Source organism: Agelaius tricolor, unplaced genomic scaffold (assembly GCF_023055355.1).
Source record: "Agelaius tricolor isolate 1412-34295 unplaced genomic scaffold, bAgeTri1.0.p SCAF_7, whole genome shotgun sequence".
NCBI classification, from domain to species: Eukaryota; Metazoa; Chordata; class Aves; order Passeriformes; family Icteridae; genus Agelaius; species Agelaius tricolor.
The window spans coordinates 33810899-33827899 of record NW_027269267.1 but is presented as its reverse complement, the minus strand read 5'-3'; the positions used below and the strand labels follow the sequence as shown (position 1 = coordinate 33827899).

General features: G+C 35.4%; 1 protein-coding gene across 5 annotated transcripts in view; it reads right to left on the bottom strand.

The window, feature by feature from the left end:
- The window catches only part of FGF14 (fibroblast growth factor 14), a 379715-nt gene that overhangs the window by 85106 nt on the left and 277608 nt on the right, over positions 1-17001 (bottom strand). For 3 of the 5 annotated variants that reach the window (XM_071430888.1, XM_071430893.1, XM_071430889.1), the window contains one exon: positions 6344-6454. The exons of the other annotated variants lie outside the window; for them this stretch is intronic. In XM_071430888.1, the coding sequence (XP_071286989.1) occupies positions 6344-6454 (111 nt within the window). The remainder of the gene's footprint in view (positions 1-6343; positions 6455-17001) is intronic. 5 annotated transcript variants of the gene reach the window in all.

Sequence of the window (17001 nt, the reverse complement as noted above, 5' to 3'; positions counted from 1 at the left end):
CAGTCAAAAATTCTGAAATCTAGATATTATTTACCATATTACCAATAAAAATAAAGCTCCAAAGCTAGAAAAAAAAATCCAACCACCACTGAACAAGAATTACAGGCCTGTAACCACTGAACAAGAATTACGGGCCTGTAACAATTACAGCAGTGTCTTGCGCAGCCTATAAAGTTAGTGAAGTGGCTTATAGCTGCTGGTGAATTCAGAAAGCACTGTGGAAGGCATGTAATGCATCTTTTACTGCCACCAAATTTTAATTGGAGATTTTCAGAGATCCTTTAATTAGTCTAAACCCTTAAAATTTTAGAGTGTGACCTGAAATGCTGCAATTCTGCACAGTCAGAATATTCAATAAGCTTCACAAAATCCTTCAGGCTTGAGGGAAACTAGGGAGGCCAGTCTACATTCAGCTATCGATTGACAAATTGTCAGCAATGTGTTTCATACTGGGGACAGCAAAACATACACCAGTAAGGCACAGCATGTGGTTTTAATGCACTTTGAAGCAGACCAAAAGAAATTTGATTTCCTCCAGAACCAGACTGGGCAGTAATCTTCACTGAGCAAGACTTTTGTATTCAATTAGACATTTCAAACATTCCTAGGATTCACCTGTGGCATACCTCACTCTAGTAAAAACCTGCTCTAAGAAAAGCAGAAAGCCTTCTAGAGTCTGCTGGCATTCCAGTTCTGCACAGCCAAACATATGCTCTTATCTGAGGGGGTTGCTAAAATGAGCCATGTCCCCTGCTTCCTTCTCTCTTTAAGAAAATGATCTGAAACCAAAACCTGGGGAGTGAGGTCCCTGAACATCTTTATGTGCCTAAAGCCAGTTCAGTGGGTCTACAGATGAGCTGAGAGGGGGAGCAGCCCCCAAGAGCCCAGAAAATACAGCGGTGCCTGGTGCTCAGTGTTCCCATGCTGCACGCTTAAGTAGAAAGCCTGGCAATTCCAAATGTGAGTAGGATGTGGGAGCAGCAGGGAAGACAAGGGAATTGATTGGCAAAAATGGTGCAAGTAAAACCCTTTTTCCTTGTCAGTGCTAAGAGTGCACACTCCCTTAGCTTTGCTTTGTATTCTATTTAAACCGCAGCTATAAAGCATTTGGGTTCTCTGCCTTTTCTTAAGCCTGCAAGCCTACTCCCACCACAAAAAAGATCAGAAAATAGGGATGGAGACAGTTAGCAGGAACAACTGCCATGAAAAGTTTATTTGTTTAGGTGTCATGGAGGAGACTTGCAGGAACTCCAAATCTGAGTTGGATTCTAATCCTCAAAAAGTTTCAGCAAAAGTTTGAGTCCACTTTTTTAATAAGCAATCATTCCTTTCTTGAGCAAAATACAAAACTGTTGCTAACTCTCCTTCTTTTATGTTACACCAACATAGTCCATTAACTTGAAACCTGAAATGCCTGAAATCAGATATTTCCATATACTTGTGGAAGTCTATTTGGGTACAATTTACTTGTAGCTGCAAGAAAATTGCTATTACAGATCACTCTTTTTCTCAGGAATCTTGCTACAGACTGATTGCTTAAGAGTTCTGAACTTGCAGCCTCTTCTGCATGCACACTGCCCTTGTGGCAGTTAACAAAACTTTCCACAGTACCAAATCTCCAATCAGATCAAGGCAACTACTTCAATTTATTTTCATCTGCAGGCCCACAGGCAAAAATGACAACTCCATCAAAATATCTTTTAGATTGGCAGTGACTGCAAGGAGTTTGGTGCTCAGAGATTTGTCCATCCATTTCTTGCGGAGCAAACCAATTCTAGCTGCCTGATCTTACAGAAGACATAATTAAAACTTTTTTTTTGGTATGACTGAACATTTACCTGTCAGACTAAGATTATCCCAGTGGGAGAAACAGGCTTACCTAATTCCCAGAGGTGGTGTAAATAGATGAGTAAATGCCTGTATAATTCTATGAAGACAAACTTCAGTAAAAACCAGTGCAAGCATCAGGCTGCAGATATTTCAGTGCAGTAATCCAAAATTAACATGCATTAATCCAAATTTAACAGCACTGCAGGTGGTTTTTTCCTAATCTTTATGTGCTTTATTTCTATCTAATTATCTCCTTTACCTTACAAGGGTGTTGTAAGGGTTATTTTATGAGTACCTTCAAACCAAAATATGATAGTGGTAGGTATTTTTTAAAGACATTAAAAAGTTAATGCTTCCACATTCAATTTGGAAGATATAAATAGAAGTATGCATTAAAAGATGAAAATAAAGGAATGTTAAATGGTTGCAGGATTTCTTGAAGAGCAGCTCTACCAGTTACCAAGCACCACAAAGGAAGTATAGCATGTTGCAGCATAATAAAAGATGTGCACAGCACAACCAAGAAAAATTTTCTTGGATAATATTCACTTTTTCATTTATCAGTTTTTGAAATAAGACTACCAATAAGTAATGCTCTTTTAATCAGAGAATATTATAAACATGTTACAAACACAACTGTAATTTCATAAGGGTTACAAATTGCAACATGTGAGTGTTACAATCAGGTCTGTCAACTATAAAGGAAAGTATCCTCATTTACCTTGCATTTTCTCAGTGGTCGTTGGCTGAGATACACTCTCAGGTGTATCTCTAGGTGAATTCTCTAGGTGAATTTAAAAAAGCTATAGAGCTGAAAGATTCAGGGTTTCAATCTCAGAAATGAAAAAGTTGGAATTGTCTGTTTCTCAAATTTATTAGTCTTCCTACTAAACCTACCCATCATTCATGAGACAAAACTTTGAAGATAGACCAAAGCCTAAAACTGAGCTGGTTTAGGTGGGGAGGACAGGAGGAAAATGTAATGCTTGTTACTACAAGGACATAAGGAAATCGTTTCTATCTCTTTATGATTTCTGTGCAGGAGCTTGTTTTTCCTAATTAATAATGATGAGGCCAGTGAAGCAAGCTGCATTTGCACCTGTAAAGTCCAGGAACATGAGAGTGAGTGTGACAGCTACACTGAGTAGGACCTCAGTAACCAAAGCTACAGCTTTAACCACAGCCACTCCTGCTTTTGCTACAAGCAAGACACAAACCAAACCAGAAACTGAAAGGTATTAGAGAAATTAAATTTAAAAAAAACCAAAAACAACAAAAAACAGCTAAAACAAGATATCACTGAGACTGGGGCAAAAAAAAAAAAAAAAAAAAATACAGACTGTGCACACAAGATTGTTTGGCTAACAACCTTAATTTAGGGAAGTGATTTAAGGAAACTCAGCACCATTAACGAATAGGTGCATTAATTACCATTGTTTCATTAAACATCATTATCTTGGAAAAGTTATAAAAAGAAGTTACAACAATGAACTGAAACCTGTTGGTCTGTTTCTGTTTAGGTTGGGTTCTAATATCATGGCCATCAACACAGGCAGACAAAGGTACATTCATGCAATTGCACATCAAGTCTTCCTTCTTTTTTCATGCAAGTTTTTGCGCACAGTGATACACTAAAAATTTTGTCATCTCTCTCTGCAGTTTCTAGCCTTTACTCAAACTGGGACAATAAGCAGCTGATTAAAACAGCTGGTACAACTCATTTTGACTTCAGATAGAAGCAAATTTTAATCTTAGTTTGAGGTACTTTTCTATAACAAAAGGGTGTAAAGTTATGTTTACTGACATACATGTAAAATGAGTACAAAATGATATAGGCACTTGAGGGAATTTTAACTCCAAGTACTTCTCTAACTGCTTGACACAGAATACATGGCAACAGCACAAAAAGTAGCAGCATGACTAAGCTTCAAACAGTTTCCTTGCTGAAGACAAAAAAGAAACTGCATCTTTTTTCTCTCCCTGACTCCTCGCTCCCTCTGGCTTCTCTGACACCCAGTTACTCAGTGGGCTCTCTTCGGGGACAGTGAACAGTCAGAAGACAGGTGGAAGGCTGGCAAAGATGCACACCCTTTGGCAGCCTGTATTTCCTTCTTTTTATGAAACACACTTTGAATGGAAGTCATCCTCACTATCCAGGTAGGTATTCTATCAGTCCTACAGACAGCTGATACGTGTCCATCCCTTCACCCACTGGGCACATTAAATGGGCAGCCTGCAAGCACCACAGTCAGAGGCAGGATCTTCTCCCTTGGGCAGCTGCCAAAAGTTATTCACTTGTAAGCCTCAGACAGAAATTACCATGCTAAGGAGCTCAAAAAATAAAATATCAAAACACTGGAAATTCTATCCGTGAGAAAATTATTGTTTTAAAGCGAAAGAAAGAAGGAAAAACATCATATGCTGCAATAAAAAAAGCAGTAGGGAAAAAAGTAAAACAGGAAATGAAAGGTAACAAAGTGGAAAGGGAAAAAACTAAGACTGGCAGCGCAAAAGAAACAAACACATATTCATACAATAATAAATATACCAAATGGGTAAATCTTTTCAGCTCTTAATATAGGGTTGATACATATATACTAACAAAATTCCAGATGTAGACTGTAGGCCTTCCTGGCAAACACATTAATTTTGCATTCTTCTGTTCTAAACTGTCTTTCCAAAAAATATTGGAAAATTGGAGTAGTTAAGAAAAAATTAATCCCACCAGTTGAAGACAGAAAAAAAAATGACTTTGTGGGAAAAAAATGCCACAATTTTTTAACCAAAAAATAATTTTCAGTAAAACAAAATAACTAACAATATTTATACAAAATACACAATACTTCTATATGGTATTTGGTTGAGTTTGGAGAAGTTCAATATTTCAGAATATTCATAATATAGAACATTTATTCTGCATTTTGGAAAAAGAAGAATAAGGAAGATGGGAAGAGAGATGGAAAATCAGAAATGCACAGAAGAGGAGAAAGAGTAAAAAAAAAAAAAGAGGACAATTTGTAAAGATGACAACATGAAAAAGAGAAAAGTAAAGCCACTGTGATCTATCTTTGAAAAGACTCCACATCTGTAGAGATCTTAGAGTTAAAAAACCTCTCAGAAATAACAATAAAACATTACAAAATTGTTGCAGTCCTACACATCTTCTTGCTGAAGCTGAGAATAAGAGAGAGGGTCAGAGAGACAGAGATCTGCATTTATACCCTAAGAGAGTTCTTAGACCTCATCTAGGCAAAGCTTCTATAAAAAGTGAGAATAATCTTGTCTTTTTTAAGGTTGTAGTGTGTACTCCAGTACTGAAGTGGGCATGAGAGATAGACACACGGAGGGAAGAAAAGAAACAAGGGTGAGAGTGGGATGGGGAGGACATGGAAGGGGAACAAAACCACTTGAAAAACAAGCAGAGAGATACACATAAAACTGCATTAAACAACTTTTCTCTATTAAAAAACTCCAAACAAAATAATAAAAGTTGATCATGCTATCTGCTGATGAAAGGTGTTAAAAATGACAACTAAAACAGGAACCTTACCAATGTAAGGCAGAAAACTCAAATACTTTAATTTCTGCAGCCTAATTTCAACATTTCTAAGGAAACTAAGGGGTTATTTATATATACATAATAAGAAAATAAATCTTGTGTATTAAAAGTGTTTAAAATAAAATTTGAGATGACACAGAAATGTTACTTAAATATGTCATGGTAATTAAAATAAACAAAACACAAATCAACTATTTCTAGAGTAAGAATAGGTTTGTTTAATTACCATTTGCAGCTGAAGTTATGAAACATATATATATGCTCATTGAACGAAAATACGTAGCAGTATCATAGGAAAAGCATACCAAAGCAGCAACCCACACAGCCTTTCAAGACCTCTTTTGTTTGGAACATTTTTAAAAACTGCCACTTTTGCCATCTCTACAGTGGCAAAAATCTCTTAACATCATTGGAATTCTGGCTAGCAAAGGATTTTTAGCCCCGAAATTTTTAGTACCTTCAGCAAGTTAATTTAGCATGTTTTTTATGAAGGTCTTTGATAGTTTAGCATACATTTATTTGCTCGTAAATTTGGATTTTTCTGGGAAATTTAGTTTCCATGTCTTGTTGTTTCTTTGTTATTTATCAGAAGATAAGAAATTTTTGTTGGATAAAGAATTCTTATTAAAAAATTCTTTTAATATAATTTTACAACTTTTATAAAATTACCAGAAGACATTCATTGGCCTAAATATCTCCCTCCTAAGGTCCGTGAGCTCTTAACACCTTCCCCTTTCAGAGGCAACACATTTAGGCCAATGTCCTGCACGAGCCATGCTGGTGATCACCAGGCTTCGAAGGGACAGAGCCCTCCTCCTTGGGACACAGCACATTCAGAAACCCTCCAAAGGCAGGCAGGCAGCAGGCAGGCATTCCCACGGTGCCTGTGCAAACACATTCGAGCGGTGCGGTCTGCGTGTGCGAGTAACACATCCCCCTGGGGCAGTCACTTACTAGAATTACTGCTGTCATCCTTGGTTCCATCGAGACTTCCATCGGGGTGCATTTGCAAGTAGTAGCCTTGCCTGCAATATAACCTGGTCACTATACCCTTGAGCTGGGGATCTGAAAGACAAACATATTTTGTCACTAGCCTCAAAACTTTTTCCAAGAGTTATCCCTACTTCTCTCACTGTAGGAGGATGTTTGGTGAAGCAGCAATGCTGTCTTAAAAGTAAGCACTACAACAGGATGTGTGCTGATGGAGATGGAGAAAAATCTCTCTGCAGAGTGTTGTTAGGTCAGTTCTATGTCTGTTCTCTACCTCCAACATCCTTCATTATAATTAATACAGGTAAAACAGAGGAAAAAAAGAACATCCGAAATACCCACAGACAAAAGCTTAAACCATATTAAGCCCTGCAAAAAATTGTAGACTGTAGCAACAAGTTTTATAGAAACTAACAAAACATTTGAAAAACCCTACTGGTTTCATATATGTTAGCAACTTACTGTACTGCACATAAGTTTTAAGGAAACTGGGAGGAAAAGGTCTGTTTCCTTTCCTATCAAAAGTGGTAAATCTTTTGGGTACAATTTGTAACAGCACCATCTGAAGTTCTCAGAATATTTTAACCAAGCTAAAAGCAGATCCAACTCACCTGCCCTCTCCCACCCCCCAGGTAATAACACTCAAAATCAGGGCAAGACATAGCCTTTGTTCAGCAGAAAGAAAAAGCTGAAAAAGCTCTCAGTAAGATAAAGCTAGGGGAAATCCAGGTAGTTTGGAACAACGAAGGTTCTCCATTTAATATTCTGTGTTTATGAAAACTGCCAAGAATTGGGCAGGGCGTGCTGAGCCACAAACTCTTTGATTCACAGCACAGATGTTGTCTTACCAAACCACAAACTGAGCTGTTAGAAAATTATTTCACAGAAAGAAGGCATCACATCTTTAAAAAACTCAACAGAACTACCTCTAGGTGATATCAATGTTAATATTGTTAAACATTAACTATTAGGCCAAGTTCCAGATGGCCAGTACATAAACTTGTGAGGACATTGGCATTAAAATATCTATATCATATCACGCTTAGCTGTGCAATAATGAATTAAATTCATAAATACTCTGATACAGATATATAATAAAATAAACATGTGAACTTCAAAGGAAGACAGAAAGTATTTTCATGCATGCCTGTGGGCAGAATACAAAATTTGTGTATAATTGCTCTCACAATTAATCATGCTGGGTTCCTTAGAGTATCCTAAAGGGATGTGAAAACAAACAGCGATAAACAAAACTGCCTCTAAATGGTATGTACTGAAATTTCTGTAGAGGCTCAGTTCTATGAAATTATCCTGCAAATGTTTTTATTGAATATCCAAATTACAAAGTCATATTAAACAATAAGCCCATCTGAATTAAAAATACAAGTTAAACTGTAAATATAATAAAAAACTGTTACTATAAATAGTAACACTGTAAGACTTCCAAGACATGAAAATAAATAATATGGACAATCAAAGATCAAAATATAAGCATATTGCAACTTAAATTTTTAAAATTTATTTAAACTGGAAATTTTGCTTTCTGTTAATTTTACATTATCAAAATTTTGTCTTTAAGTATGAATACTCAGAAACAAATATTTTAAAAAATTTAAGCATGTCAAACTGTAATTCATTTGAATGTATTAACTCCATCAATTTCATCAGGTGATTCAAAAGTATTTTCATAATTTAAAAATGAAAATTGAGTTCCTTTTACACAGGCACTATTCCTATCAATGTATGCTTTCAATGAGTACTTCAAATTGACAATTTTAAACATGCTTGCTTAACACTCATTAAAAAGGCATCTTTAAATAAAAATATAATAAAATATTGTTCAAGCTAGATCTTTAAAAATTATAAATAGGAAAATTATTAGCATTTTGAAAAACACTTTCTATACCCAAGGAATCATGAATAAATTATTTTTATCAACATTTTCTAGTGCAAAGAAGTTTCATAAGAAGGCAAAGTAGAGTCAACTCACTGTCACCCACTGTTTACATCTACTGCTTCAAGGGAAAAATGTCAAACTTAGAAGTCATTTTCAAAGTTTTTTTTTTTATACTCATTCTATTCATTTTTGTAAATTGAAAAATTAAATATAATTTCTAATACTCATTCATCTGTTTTCATCAAAAGCATTATTTAAAATTAACCCTGCTTTACCAGCTATCCAAAATTATATCTGAATTAAAGAGAAGTGACACATCAATCTTGATGCGAGTCATAATAAGCAACAGTCACAAAGACTACTCCACACAGCTTCAAGGTAAATATCTCCAAGATGAAGCAGACAATCCTTTCAGGCAAGAAGTTTATCTCTTCTCCTTGCAGAAAGATAAATTACCCTTTCACATCCTTTTTGAGACATCTGAGCAAGCAGAGAAGAGAAATCTGCTAGTCCCTGCATTTCTGTAGCATTTCATCTACCCTTTGTCTCTTAATAATATTACAGGAACAGGCAGCTTCAGATGATTTGCAAATGAGTTTCTCAAATCCTTGTTGACCACACTTTTAATTTTTTTTTTACTGTCTTCTAGACAGGAGGAGTGAGCAACAATGCCCAGAAACAACAGCAGAAGACTGGTGCTGGGTGTGTCACCTTTATATAACTCTCACCAGAGTGACAAAGACAGACAGACCAGCATTTATCCTTACCCTTTAACCCCCACACTTGCTTTTATCTTCCCACATGTAAGAGAAAGAAAGTGGCAAGAAAATACAGGAAAAAAAAAATCAGAAACAGGATAAGAGCATACAACCCCACCAAAGAGCTCATGATTTTATGATAGAAAATCATGAGCTCATGATTTTATCATAGAAATTTGGTTACTAGTTCTCTTTGTGTCCTAGCTGCCACAGTGAGGTTATTTTGTGAACAATATAATTTGTATTTAATTTCAAACACCTTGATTTCAGGGCAAATGAAACTGAAAAAAAGCAAACTTCACTGTGCATCAAAAATTATGGAACAGTTCAACATTTCCTAATGATTTTCATCAATCTTTTTTTTGCACTTTGATTTCTGAGGTTGAAAATAGTTCAGCATGATATATCAGCAATGCCATACATTGGGAAAAATTATTCTGACTTGTCATTATTAAGGTTGTCTCTTAAAATTCAAAGCTGTACCGAATGGACAAAGCAACAGCTCCTTAAGCCTCTCTTTCACACTAATCTGTGTGACAGCAGCCACTTGCAGCCCACTTTTCTTGCTTTTTTTCCTTGTCAGTGGTGATGGCAGGATGCATGATTGCAGTTAGCATGAACACTCTGTCAGTAGCTTTTCTGATGTTCTCAACAAAGGCAGAGTTTAATTAAGATGTCTTCTCTCTCAAATAGTGGCTACAAAAATGGCTTTCCATTAACTCATGACAGGCTGAGTGCAGCTCTTGCTCTAGCACAATTATGACACTTCATGTATTGAATTGTGAATATTTTCTGTTCACAGAGAGGATGGCTTTCACATGTACTTCCCCACTCCAACACACTGCCAGGACAGATGTATTTAGAAAGTTTATAGATTTAAAATAAACTAGGGAAAAAACTTATTAAATATGAATTTTAACACATAGTTGAATTTAAAACACTAAAAGAACAGTGGTGAATATGCCTATTGTATATTTTAAAAATTAGTCCCTTAGCATCCACTCAAGTTTTAATGTTTAGTTTTTATCAGAGAAAAGCTTTTTTTTTTTACTGTCATTATTTATTTCCTCCCTCTTCTGTGCAAAGGTACTAAATAAAAGTCTGCTGACAAGCAAATGCTTAATTTGGGGTGGGGGGGGGGGGGGGGGGGAGTCTCACATCAACTCACATTCTTATGGAGAATAAACTGCACTATCCAGTCAGCCACCAGTCTGCCACAAAATGAGTTGCTCAGTGAGCCAGGTAAAAGCCAGTATTTAGAGGTACATTCTGCTCAGATAGCAGAGCACCAAACCCATAGTAACAGCTCCAGGTACTTCATGTTTTACTCATCCTTTATTCTTTGCACTTCCGTCCAGCAGTTTTTACCTGTGGATATTTTAGCATTAAAAGTACCACTCATATTGGTCCAGAAAAAACCAAAAACAAAACAGAGCATTTTTTATTTAAGGCTTATGGTACCCTGGCAGTCACCATGATTTGGCTGTCATGTCTTGCTCACTGATGTTATGGTCAGCATTTGTTAGGAATCTTCTCCCTCACCTATTAAACTTTATTGAACTATCATAAAACCCCATTATAGTCTGTATTCAGATTTTTTTAAAAAGTCTACCCCCCCCCCCCCCCAAATCCTGCAACCACAAAATTCCTTTTATACCTGGGAAGTAAAATACCCACCCAAAGTCTAGAGTGTCTCATCCACTCCAGCCACATCTCCCTATTATTTTGTAAGGCCTGGGAAGAGCAAAAAGCCCCTTTTCTTGACTTCTCACACAAGAGTACTCTAACAGTAGTGTGTGTGTTGGCTGTGTTGGACTGGAATTCTTGCCATCTCTCTTGCTGAAGTGTCTCTACTTTGTATAATAATTAATTACCCCCTGCAGGCAGGTTAGACCCCATCCACAATACCAAAGTTCAAGACATCTTCAACCCCTCACCAACTTCTGCACAGAAACTTACTGCTGCTTTAGATTAATGTCTGGATACTTTTTCAAACTTAAAACACATATCTGTAGTGCTTAGTATTTTAGAAACTTTCCACTAAGCAATTCAGCGCTGGAAGCAGGGAAAAAATTCCACGTAAAAATTCCATTTTATTTTTTGGATTCTCATTTCAGGTATTTCAGTTCCCACTGGAACGCTTTTCCCAGTTTTCAAAAGTCATCTTCTTCTCAAGTGTACTGCTTCTGCTCTACTGCAACAATTATCAAACAGATACAGTTGTTACAGATGATCACATCACATTTCACCTTGTTTATGCCAAGCCATGCATTATCATTCCAGCACATAAAAGTGCAGGGTCCTCTGAAAAGTGTTATACAATCTCTACAGCAAGCTTCCTGAAGCTAGTACATTGCCAATGGGGAATTCAAAATACAGAACTTTGTACTTCATTTAAAGGTGATAAAATCCTAAATAGGCATCTAAAGCCATCCCTCATTATTAAAGTCTTCAGCTGTTCCAATGATACAGCTCCTGCATTCAAAAGCTTTATACACTCTTAACTTCTTTATTAGACTGTCCTGTCACCTGGTGTCTTAATGTTTCCAAGTTTCTGATCGCTTTTTTTACTTTCTCTCATTGTTAACAGAAATAATAAAATCTTTATTTTATATGCTAGTGCTCTCTCATTTTAATAATATTTCTTCAATATCTCACAATATGCATTAGAAAATTAAACTTTAATTAAAAACCTAAGAGAAAAATATTTTTGAAAGAAAGTTTTGCTCTATTCAGGGCAAAAGGGAAAAGCACATAATGTGAACTCAGAAAAGCAATAGCTTCCATTATTCCCTGTTCCCATAAGTAATAATAGTACTTGTTCTGAAACGAGGTGGCTTTCTCTTTGCTCACTTATTTTTCCGTTCTCATGATGATTACAGGGCACTCAACTTTGGTGTTTATTTTTAACTCTACTTTTTGTCCATTTATGCCTCACATCACAAGCTCATCTCCTGCAGAACCCCGCTTTGAGAGCGCGGTGAGGAGACAGAGAGTCCTCCCACGTTCCTGTGCTGCCATTGTCATTGGCACTTCCACAGCGTTTATGAAATTTCCTGGTAAACTATGAAAGCAAGCTGGAGTTCTGCAAAATGGTTGCTTTTCTTAAAAGGCCCCTTTGTGCTGGCATCCTTGCCTTTGTGTTGCAAATGTTTTTATGTTAACAGCAAAATGTGCTCCCTTTCCATTTGTGGGTGCTCACATTTTTTTCTCTGGGTCTCACAATGCATTTCAAACTACATAAGCCCTGTTTCTTGCTATATGGCTTTACTGGAACAAATATGATCATCAACAGAATTACAGGAACTTGGCTGCTAGCTGGAATAATTTATATCTGTTCAGATTTACAAGTTGATTGGATTCAATAGACTTGTCTACAGCATAACAATTAACAGCCTCCTTTACCACACATATTATTTTGAAGGGTATTTTTTGGAAAGGGAAGAAGATTAGATTGTTCAGAAAACACTTTGTTCCAAAATCAATATTTTACACGAGCATGGTAGCTGAATTTTAGTAAATTCATTAAATAATTTACATTTCTCTTCCTACTGGACTATACTGTATCAATCTGATGGTTCTGATCTTGCAACACATGGATTTTTTGGAAAATTCCCGCCTAAAAACTGCCTTCCGCTTTTGACCTATGTTTCTTCTACTAAAATCCACTACAATTCAAAACTAAACTAATTCACTAAAACACAGTAAAATTCAAAGATCTCAATTCCTTTATATCTAAATGATATCTTAGTTTATGTTATACACAGAAATACTGAGAAGAAGCTGGTCTCTACTGCCAAGCTTACTTAGAAAGCACCAGTCACAGCTTAATATATTTAACTATAAAGCATGATCTTCCACTAATGAAAAAGCCCCATCTCAGCAACTGTATTCACTTTCTCAATTTACTCGGAAACACTAAAATTTCTACTGTCTAAATTCCATGTAAGAGAAGTCTTGCTATTACAGTTTTTTATTTGTTCTTTTCATTTTACATAAACCTAAAAAACCCCAATATGTCTTACTGAACCTTATTAATGTAGATAAAACAACATTCTAGTACCATGTTTTGGAGCTGTTCCTGTACCTGAATATCTTAGCTTTACCTGGCACATTCTTGATTCTAAATTGCAACAGCAAAACATTAACATTATAAAAAATACTGCTTAATGTTTCTCTTGAAAAGAAAAAAAGCATCAAGCAATAGATCCCAGAAATAGGTAATTTGTGTCTTCAATTTGCAATAACCTCTACTTTGTTATCTTTCCATGAAAAGCCTTTGCCAAACACAAAATGTAATTTTGCTCACACTCAAAAAATATCAAAAGCACAATAACATGACAGCTTCTATTACCATTTAAACTATGTATAAAATTTGACTAATGCACTGCCCCTGGAATCAGTAAATAAATGGGATTTAAGAATGAGATTTCTCTAAAGATGTCCCTGAATGCTGAAAGCACAATAGGATGGGCATAGATGACCTTTACACATGTAATTTAATTTATTTCACATAGCACCTAACTCACCAAAGAATGCATTTGATACTCCCCTTCCTAAATAATTTCAGGTTTTAGAAGTCAATGTTTAAATATTGCATTTATTTTCACAAGCTTTACTACTTATCTCCTTGCATGCTGCATTACTAAGCAATGAAATATCTGAAGTGAGCTTCTATTTCTTTCACCAACTGACTTAGAAATACTTTTCAAAGTGCCCAAACAGTCTATTTTACAAATATTCAAAGCCATCAGGGCAATTGTTAATGGAGAGAGGATAACGGGATAATTTTAATGCAAAGTATTGAATTCTACTTGACATTCCATTTCAGGAAGCTTCCATAACACCAAGTGGCAGGGGTCTTTAACTTGTTACTAACTTTATTTAATTCTTGACAGAATACATAGAAGTCCACAAAATGAAGTATATTTCCTCTGCTTAGATATGAAAACCATCACATCTGAAATATGCTTGTCAAGAACATAGTGTATTATATTTAGTTTTATGTTTTGCCAATGGCTCAAAATATTAAAATAATCCATTAACATTACATTCAAGAAATTTTAGTTTACCAACTAGTTTTAAAATTGGAGAAAAACAGAAGATGCACTGCCAATGAACTGGGACAAAGAAGATTTTTTTTTCCTAGTTGGAAGTGGAAATTAGAAATTGTAAAATATAGAATCATAGACTCATTTCATTTGGAAACACCTTTAAGATGTTAAGTCCTACTGTTAACCCAGCACTGCCATGTCCACCACCATGTTCCTTCGTGCCAAGTCTATACATCTTTTATATACTTTTATACAATTCCAGGGATGATGACTCTTCCTGGGGCAGCCTGTTTCAATGCTTTCACCCTTCCAATGAAGACATTTTTTTTTTCTAATATCCAACTTAAACCTCCCCTGGTACAATTTGAGGCCATTTCCTCTTGTCCTGCCACTCATTACCTGGTAGAAGTGGCTGACCCCCATCTGGCTACAGACTCCTTTCAGGCAGTTGTAGAGAGTGATAAGGTCCCCCCTGAGCCTTCTTTTCTGCAGTCTGAACAACCCCTGCTCCCTCAGCCATTCCCTATAAGATTTTTTCCCATAAGATGTGTCAGAGACACATTGCAGAGCAAAGATTCAATTTTCTTTGACAGCTGAAGAACTTAAAAGCTTTCCTGATTTCAGGTGCAGCAGATTTCAAATATCTCCTAACGCAGAAGTCTCATTTTTTACTGCCACCATAGATGCATTACTACATTTTATAAAATTTTGATAATCAAAAATCATCATTTCCATGAAAATTTGCTGAGATGAGTAGAATGAGTTGAGATTTGTGCAGGTTTAAATATATAAATCAGAAAGGCAAAATAAACAGGAATTATCCTTTTTCATCAGTACTAACAAATTAGTGCACAAATGTAAACTCTTGATTAACAAAATAAAAGTATTAAGTAGTAACCAAAGATAAATAAATCTGTTTCAAATTTTAAAAACTTATTTAAAGGAAATAAAGGTGCTGATAAAACAGTCACATTTTAATTAAGTATTCAATAATGTACAAAACAAAAAGATTTCTTCTTTATATCAGACAGGAAAACATTTACTGTGAAAAAATTTGGACCAATAAACTGACGTAAAACTTTTAAAAAAGTAGAAAAGTAAGAATTTTACATAGTAGAATATTGTATATTTTATGTATATTTGTTAATTATTATTTAATTAATTATTAATTAATTATTATTGATTAATATTGTATATTCTATGTATGTTTATAAATTATTATTTAATCCTTATGCTTTAACATAAATCCTCATTGTCAAACCATGTCACTGGCTGAACAGATTTCCTTACAAAGACAAAATTTGTTTACAAAGAAATCACAGCAAAATGAGATCTGTTAAGTGCAAATTGCATTTCAGTCCTCTTCATGAAGAAGCAATATTACTGGAGATGCAGGAATTCAAACGAATATTGATTGAGAAATGGATAATCCCATTGTGAAGGAAATAAATATATTTTCATATTTGTTATTAGTTAAGAACATTATTGTTTCTGTATAAAGCAAGATTACAGAGGTTCCATCAGACAAGGGAAAATTTGTGCTGTTAGTATGAATACAATAACTTATTTACTTAGAAAAATATTTATTTGTCTAGGAAAGCACGAATGTACTGGCATTAATTCTTGAGAAGAGCTACAAAAGAATTTTTAATATCATTACACATGCAGTGTCAATTCCAAATTTTTAACAATTTAAATAGCACTACATTCCTCTTTCACAAAGGGTTGCTGTTTTCACTTATAAACTCCAAAACCACTAAGGGCAACAGAAGTGAAAAGGAGGAAGCATTACCAAAAAAAGTATAATAGAGTGTGTTCTGCTTTTTAAATTTATTTATTTATTAAGAAATTACATACCCAAGAAATGTAATGAGTTACCAGAAGCAGATTAGTAAGAACTATTTGAACCAGAAAGAGCAAGTCATATTAAAGATTAAGTTCTTTCTTTTTTTTGCAGTGTAACTAATTGTTGCCTGGGAATGCTCTTTAACCAGGCAAAAAATAGCAGACAATTTCCTATAGTTTATTCTACTATTTGCACAAGCACTTGCATGTTTTCTCTGTGAGATGGAGAGACAGAAAAAGAAGCAATGCACGGCTGCTCTCATTTCCTGAGATAATTTTTTTCCAAAATCTCCCTGTGAGAAAGAGAAAAGTCCATTCAGCCTGCAGATTGCAAGGCTTTGTAATCTGTGGTATTAAACACCATTCAGAAATCCTAAGAGTAGCAGCTTGAAAAACTGATTTTCAAACTGAGACAAGAAAATAATCCCCTGCACTTGAAGAACAGAGTCTGAATCTTTTCAAATTCTGAATAAGAGAATAATTTCTTCTATCACTGGTATGACAAAACTATGCCTCTTCACTGAAACTATTCTCTGCTTATTTTTTGAGTTTGGGGTTAACTTGGGCCACACCTTCAAGGCTTTTTTGTCTTCTCCTCATCTCTGCTACCCAAGAAAACTTGGAATACACAGAAAGAAAACAAACTATTATGAAGTTACATGACCCCAGGATCTGGGCTTTAAGGAAATCAGTGGAATTTGACACTAATGATACAGGACAATCACAGGAAACTGTGACAGGCAGTCACTCAGCTGAAACCTCTTTGAGGGACTTTAGCACAAACAACTTTGTTTCTCTGGAACTTCTCTTTCTTTCAAGACTGACTCTAGCAAGAACAAAAAGGCATGGCTACAACTGGCAAATTCCATTTATTCTACCTAATGCTCCTGAAGGTAAAAAAAACAAATCAAAAAACCCCAAACAAAATCAAAGTGTTTACCCCACCTAGATTCCCCTGTTTTGAAAACACTGTTTAGTCCAGATATTTAGCTAATAATCAGAAGTATACTCATAGCATCTATGAGAAAATGTGCAGAATCAGTTCAGATCAACTTGATTATTGACTAA